Raw genomic sequence first — 7,515 nt, 5'->3', positions numbered from 1 at the left:
GATTTTTAGAGCTGATTTTGGGGTTAATTGTGGAGCTGTTTCCAGGGTTTCTTTTGGGGCTGATTTTCGGCTGATTTTTGGGATTTCTGGGGTTGGTTTTGGGTTTAATTTGGGATTTTTAGGGTTGGTTTTCGGTTTAATTTGGGATTTTTGGGGTTGGTTTTGGGTTTAATTTGGGATTTTTGGCGTTGGTTTTGGGTTTAATTTTGGATTTTTTGGGGTCCCCCCAGGCAACGCCCCCCCCCAGCACCTGATCCGGGTGGAGGGGAACCCCCAGGCCCGGTACCAGGACGATGAGACCACCAAGAGACACAGCGTGGCCGTGCCCTACGAGCCCCCCGAGGTGACCCCAAAACCCCCCTGAACCCCAAAAACCCAAAAAATCCAAATTCCCACTGAAATCCTAAATAAAAACCCCAAAATCCCAAAAAACGGCCTCAAAATCCCATTAAAAACCCCAAAATCCCCTCATAGCCACAGCGTGGCCGTGCCCTACGAGCCCCCCGAGGTGACCCCAAAACCCCCCTGAACCCCAAAAACCAAAAAAACCCAAAAAAACCCCAAAAAAACCTCAAATTCCTGGAGAAATCCTAAATAAAAACTCCAAAATCCCATTAAAAGCCCCAAAATCCCCTCACAGCCCCAGCGTGGCCGTGCCCTACGAGCCCCCCGAGGTGACCCCAAATCCCCTGAACCCCAAAAACCCCAAATTCCAACTGAAATCCTAAATAAAAACCCCAAAATCCCAAAAAGCAGCCCCAAAATCCCAAATAACCACCCCGAAATCCTGAATAAAAATTCCAAATTTTTTAATTAAAGTCCCAAAATCGCAAATATCCATCACGAAATTCTAAATAAATTCCACAAAACCCCAAGTGAACTGCCAAAAATCCCAAATAATCACACCAAAATCCCAAATAAAAACCCCAAAACCCTAAATAAAAATTCCAAAATCCTAAATAAAAACCCCAAAATCCCAAATAAAAACCCCAAAATCCTAAACAAAAATTCCAAAATCCCAAAAAAAAACCCCTAAATCCCAAATAAAAACCCCAAAATCCTAAATAAAAACCCCAAAATCCCCCTAACCGTGTCCCCCCCATCCCAGGTGGAGTTTTGGGGTGGTTTTGGGTTTTTTTGGGTGGTTTTGGGGGATGTTTTGGGGTTTTTGGGTATTTTTGGGGGCTGATTCTGGGGTTTGGTTTGGGTTGGTTTTGGGAGATTTTTGGGGTCATTTTTGGGCTTTTTTTTAGGGGAAGTTTTGGGGATTTTTGGGGTGTTTTTAGGGTTGTTTTTTGGTATTTTTAGGGGTTTTGGGGAGAATTTGTTGGGTGGTTTTTAGGTTTTTTTGGGGGGTATTTTTAGGGGTTTTTAGGGGTTTTTTGGGGTGTTTTTTGGGGTATTTTTAGGGATTTTTTGGAATATTTTTAGGGTTTTTTGGGGTAGTTCTTAGGGTATTTTTCGGGAATTTTTGGAGTGGTTATTAGGGTATTTTAAGGGTATTTTTAGGACGTTTTTGGGGTGGTTTTTAGGGTTTTTTGGGGATATTTTGGGGTGGTTTTTAGAGTATTTTTTTGTGATTTTTGGGGTGGTTTTTAGGGTATTTTTGGGGGATTTTTGGGGTGGTTTTTAGGGTTTTTTGGGGGTATTTTGGGGTGGTTTTTAGGGGTTTTTTAGGGTGGTTTTTAGGGATTTTTGGAGGTACACTTGTGCCAAGACACAGCAAGAGGAAGTGAATAAGAGCAAGAATGTTTAAGTATTGTATTGAGTTTTAAGAAGGCTTCTAACCAATCAAACAGTGTAGTAAGATTGGTAGGGACTTCTGTAGAGTCTTAACCTCATTAGCTAACAGAGGAGACACATCTGCAATAAGGTGGAAAAATGACAGTCATCTAGGAAATTTTCTGAAATCATCAAATCAGGGTATGTAAAAAGCAGTTTTCTCAAACAGTTTTGTTTGCCATTTTCCTGTATTTTTCCATCTCCAGAGTTTTTGCACAGCAGAGTAGATGCTGCTATTACCATTTGAATTTTTTTCCAAGTTTCCATATGCTATGGCAAAAAGAATCCAGTTCATGCTTTTTACAGCATAATAAATTCACACTGATACTGTAACATTATGTGACATGCTAATGACTTTTTTAATCACTGATCCCAAAGCAACATCCAGATTATTCAACCCCAAACTCAGAAAAGACAAACTGAAATGTAAGAGACTAAACATAGACCATTTCCTGGATTTATTCTTTTGATTCAAGAGAATACTGTCTGAGAGAAATAGATTTTTCTGATTGGGGTTCCAATTCTCTCAAGTAGTAATGAAATAAATAAAAAGCCAAAAATCCCATCAAAAACCCCAAAATCCCAAATAAAACCCCAAAATCCCCTCACAACCCCAGCGTGGCCGTGCCCTACGAGCCCCCCGAGGTGACCCCAAAACCCCTGAACCCAAAAAACCCCAAAAAAATCCAAATTCCCACTGAAATCCTAAATAAAAACCCCAAAATCCCATCAAAAACCCCAAAATCCCAAATAAAACCCCAAAATCCCCTCACAGCCCCAGCGTGGCCGTGCCCTAGGAGCCCCCCGAGGTGACCCCAAATCCCCTGAACCCCAAAAACCCAAAAAACCCAAAAAAAACCCCAAAAAACCCCAAATTCCTGGAGAAATCCTAAATAAAAACTCCAAAATCCCATTAAAAACCCCAAAATCCCCTTACAGCCACAGCGTGGCCGTGCCCTAGGAGCCCCCCGAGGTGACCCCAAATCCCCTGAACCCCAAAAACCCAAAAAACCCCAAAAAACCCCAAAAAAATCCAAATTCCCACTGAAATCCTAAATAAAAACCCCAAAATCCCAAAAAACGGCCTCAAAATCCCATTAAAAACCCCAAAATCCCCTCATAGCCACAGCGTGGCCGTGCCCTACGAGCCCCCCGAGGTGACCCCAAAACCCCCCTGAACCCCAAAAACCAAAAAAACCCAAAAAAACCCCAAAAAAACCTCAAATTCCTGGAGAAATCCTAAATAAAAACTCCAAAATCCCATTAAAAGCCCCAAAATCCCCTCACAGCCCCAGCGTGGCCGTGCCCTACGAGCCCCCCGAGGTGACCCCAAATCCCCTGAACCCCAAAAACCCCAAATTCCAACTGAAATCCTAAATAAAAACCCCAAAATCCCAAAAAGCAGCCCCAAAATCCCAAATAACCACCCCGAAATCCTGAATAAAAATTCCAAATTTTTTAATTAAAGTCCCAAAATCGCAAATATCCATCACGAAATTCTAAATAAATTCCACAAAACCCCAAGTGAACTGCCAAAAATCCCAAATAATCACACCAAAATCCCAAATAAAAACCCCAAAACCCTAAATAAAAATTCCAAAATCCTAAATAAAAACCCCAAAATCCCAAAAAAACCCCCAAAATCCCAAATAAAAACCCCAAAACCCTAAATAAAAATTCCAAAATCCTAAATAAAAACCCCAAAATCCCCCTAACCGTGTCCCCCCCATCCCAGGTGGAGTTTTGGGGTGGTTTTGGGTTTTTTTGGGTGGTTTTGGGGGATGTTTTGGGGTTTTTGGGTATTTTTGGGGGCTGATTCTGGGGTTTGGTTTGGGTTGGTTTTGGGAGATTTTTGGGGTCATTTTTGGGCTTTTTTTTAGGGGAAGTTTTGGGGATTTTTGGGGTGTTTTTAGGGTTGTTTTTTGGTATTTTTAGGGGTTTTGGGGAGAATTTGTTGGGTGGTTTTTAGGTTTTTTTGGGGGGTATTTTTAGGGGTTTTTAGGGGTTTTTTGTGTCCTTTGGTTTCTGTTTTGCATGTTTTGGGGTTTTTGTGCATTTTTGGGGGCTGATTCTGGGGTTTGGTTTGGGTTGGTTTTGGGAGATTTTTGGGGTCATTTTTGGGCTTTTTTTTAGGGGAAGTTTTGGGGATTTTTGGGGTGTTTTTAGGGTTGTTTTTTGGTATTTTTAGGGGTTTTGGGGAGAATTTGTTGGGTGGTTTTTAGGTTTTTTTGGGGGGTATTTTTAGGGGTTTTTAGGGGTTTTTTGGGGTGTTTTTTGGGGTATTTTTAGGGATTTTTTGGAATATTTTTAGGGTTTTTTGGGGTAGTTCTTAGGGTATTTTTCGGGAATTTTTGGAGTGGTTATTAGGGTATTTTAAGGGTATTTTTAGGACGTTTTTGGGGTGGTTTTTAGGGTTTTTTGGGGATATTTTGGGGTGGTTTTTAGAGTATTTTTTTGTGATTTTTGGGGTGGTTTTTAGGGTATTTTTGGGGGTATTTTGGGGTGGTTTTTAGGGGTTTTTTAGGGTGGTTTTTAGGGATTTTTGGAGGTACTTTTTGGGGTATTTTGTGGTGGTTTTTGGGCAGTTTTGGGTGTATTTTTAGGGGTTTTTTTAGGGTTCTAACAGCTTTTTCCCCATTCCCAGGTGGGCTCGGAGTGCACCACGGTCCTGTACAACTTCATGTGCAACAGCTCCTGCATGGGGGGCATGAACAGGAGACCCATCCTCACCATCCTCACCCTGGAGGCGCCGGGGTGAGCCAGAAATCCCAAAAATCCCCCTAAAACACCCCAAAAAATCCCCACGAAAAAAACCCCAAAACCGCCCCAAAAAAACGTAAAAATCCCCAAAAAAACCCCAAAAATCTGGGCATGAACAGGAGACCCATCCTCACCATCCTCACCCTGGAGATGCCTGAGTGAGCCAAAAATCCCAAAAAAACCCAAAAAATCCCCCAAAAAACCCCAAAACCCAGGACTCTTTACCCTGAAAATTTGGGAGCTCTAACCACAAAAAAATGTTGTTTGTTTTCCTTGAAAATTTCATTTTTTCTGCCCCAAAATCTACTTTTGCTGGGTCTAAAAATGCGGGATTCCCCCCAAAAATATGGAATTTATCAGTCTGGAATTTGGGTTCTTTCATCCTAAAAATCTGAACGCTCTCACCCCAAAAAATGAGGGTTTTGCCCAAAAATTGAGATTTTTTTTCTCTAAAATTCGATTTTTTTTTTTCCTTGAAAATAGAAGATGTTTTTGAAATATTTTAAGGAGTTTTTGGAAGGATTTTGGGGTTCCCAGGATGGATTTTTGGGGTTCCCAGGATGATGTTGGGGTTCCCAGGATGATGTTGGGGTCCATATTTCCATTTTTAGGGGTCAGATTTTGGGGCGGCGCTGTTTCGAGGTGCGCGTCTGCGCCCGAATTTGGGATTTTTGGGGTTCCTGGGTGGGGATTTTGGGGTGTCCCCGGTTCTGGGGCGCCCCGGGATGGATTTTTGGGGTTCCCAGGATGATGTTGGGGTCCATATTTCCATTTTTAGGGGTCAGATTTTGGGCCGGCGCTGTTTCGAGGTTCAGATCTGTGCCCAAATTTGGGATTTTTGGGGTTCCTGGGTGGGGATTTTGGGGTTCCCCGGGTTCTGGGGTGCCCCTGAACAGATTTTTGGGGTTCCCAGGATGATTTTGGGGTTCCCAGGATGATTTTGGGGTCCCTAATTCCATTTTTAGGGGTCAGATTTTGGGGCGGCGCTGTTTCGAGGTGCGGGTCTGCGCCTGAATTTGGGATTTTTGGGGTTCCTGGGTGGGGATTTTGGGGTGTCCCAGGTTCTGGGGTGCCCCGGGATGGATTTTTGGGGTTCCCAGGATGGATTTTTGGGGTGTCTCTGGATAATTTTGGGGTCCCCAATCCCGTTTTTAGGGGTCAGATTTTGGGGCGGCGCTGTTTCGAGGTTCAGATCTGCGCCCGAATTTAGGATTTTTGGGGTTCCTGGGCGGGGATTTTGGGGTGTCCCCTGTTCTGGGGTGCCCCGGGATGGATTTTTGGGGTTCCCAGGATGATTTTGGGGTTCCCAGGATGATGTTGGAGTCCCCAATCCCGTTTTCAGGGGTCAGATTTTGGGCCGGCGCTGTTTCGAGGTGCGGGTCTGCGCCTGAATTTGGGATTTTTGGGGTTCCTGGCTGGATCAGGGCGGGGATTTTGGGGTGTCCCAGGTTCTGGGGTGCCCCGGGATGGATTTTTGGGGTTCCCAGGATGATTTGGGGGTCCATATTTCCATTTTAGGGGTCAGATTTTGGGCCGGCGCTGTTTCGAGGTGCGCGTCTGCGCCTGCCCGGGCCGGGACCGGCGCCACGAGGAGGAGACCCAGCGCAAGAGGGGCGGGGCCGGGGGCGGGGCCAAGCGAGGTGAGGGCGTGGTTTCTGTGTGGGCGTGGCCTGAGCCGGGATGGGGGCGGGGCCAATCGAAATTACAGCAGGATTGGCTGGGATGGGGCTGGGTGGGTGTGGCCTGACCAGAAGTGGGTGGAGCCTGGAATGGAAGGGGTGTGGCCTAAATATGGTGATTATGAGGTGGGTGTGGCTTAGCATGATGGGGGTGTGGCTAATTGAGAGTGGGGGCAGAGCTTGTGGGTGGGTGTGGCCAATCCTGCTGTGGGCGGGGCTTTCAGGGGTGGAGCTAAATGTGGGGGTGTGGCCTGTGAAGACTTAATGGGAGGGGTCAATTTGAGGGGTGTGGCCTAAAGGGGTGGGGTTTGGTCACATGATTAGTTTGGGGCAGGGCTTAAAAGGGTGTGTCCAGATATGCTAATGAGCATGCTCTGGGCTCATGAATAATGGGCGTGGCCTGTCCAGGGAGCCCGCAGTGATTGGGGGGGGTCTGGGGGGTCCCTGAGCCCCCTGCCCCTCCCCCAGCCCTGTCCCCCCTGGCCGAAGCCCCCGAGAGCTCCAAGAAGAGGCTGCAGGACCCCGAGAACGAGATCTTCTACCTGCAGGTGGGCGGGGGGCCCGGGGGGGAAATTTGGGGTCCCAGGCAAAATTTGGGGTCCCAGGGGGGAAGTTTGGGGTCCCAAGAGGAAAATTTGGGGTTCTGGGAGGGATTTGGGGTCTTGAGGGGGGAAATTTGGGGTCTCTGGTGGGGGTTTCCATCCCCTCTTACCCCAATATTTTGGGGTGTCCCGGGGGGTCTCCATCCCCTTTCACCCCAGTTTTTTGGGGTGTCCCTGAGGGGTCTCCATTTCCCTGTGACCCTGAGATTTTGGGGTGTTCCTGAGGGGTCTCCATTTCCCTGTGACCCCAATTTTTTGGGGTGTTCTCGGGGGTCTCCATCCCCCCTTTCACCCCATTTTTTTGGGGTGTCCCTGAGGGGTCTCCATCCCCCCTGACCCCGTGGTTTTGGGGTGTCCCGGGGGTCTCCATCCCCCCTGACCCCGTGGTTTTGGGGTGTCCCGGGGGTCTCCATCCCCTTTCCCCCCAATATTTTGGGGTGTCCCGGGGGTCTCCATGCCCCCTGACCCCGATATTTTGGGGTGTCCCGGGGGGTCTCCATCCCCCCCTTTCACCCCATTTTTTTGGGGTGTCCCGGGGGTCTCCATCCCCCCGACCCCGTTATTTTTGGGGTGCAGGTGCGGGGCCGGCAGCGCTACGAGATGTTCCGCATGGTGAACGAGGCCCTGGAGCACACCTACGGGGGGGGCGCGGCCCCCCGAAAGTGAGCGGGGCTGGGGGGGCTGGGGGGGCT

The 7,515-nt window shown here is 47.4% G+C and overlaps 1 protein-coding gene across 1 annotated transcript; it reads left to right on the top strand.

Moving 5' to 3' along the window:
• Window positions 1-188: 188 nt before the first annotated feature.
• LOC120510412 (cellular tumor antigen p53-like) lies at window positions 189-7,508 on the top strand (the record flags this gene model as incomplete). The annotated part of the gene is made up of 5 exons (XM_039726215.1): window positions 189-343; window positions 4,427-4,536; window positions 6,061-6,182; window positions 6,690-6,769; window positions 7,400-7,508. Coding segments are annotated over 5 exons (557 nt in total), but the record flags the coding sequence as incomplete, so codon positions are not given.
• Between the last annotated feature and the right edge of the window lie 7 nt (window positions 7,509-7,515).

The sequence above is a fragment of the Passer montanus genome, unplaced genomic scaffold, assembly GCF_014805655.1.
Source record: "Passer montanus isolate IOZ18808 unplaced genomic scaffold, ASM1480565v1 scaffold579, whole genome shotgun sequence".
Taxonomy (NCBI): Eukaryota; Metazoa; Chordata; class Aves; order Passeriformes; family Passeridae; genus Passer; species Passer montanus.
This window is presented reverse-complemented; position numbering and strand designations above follow the sequence as displayed.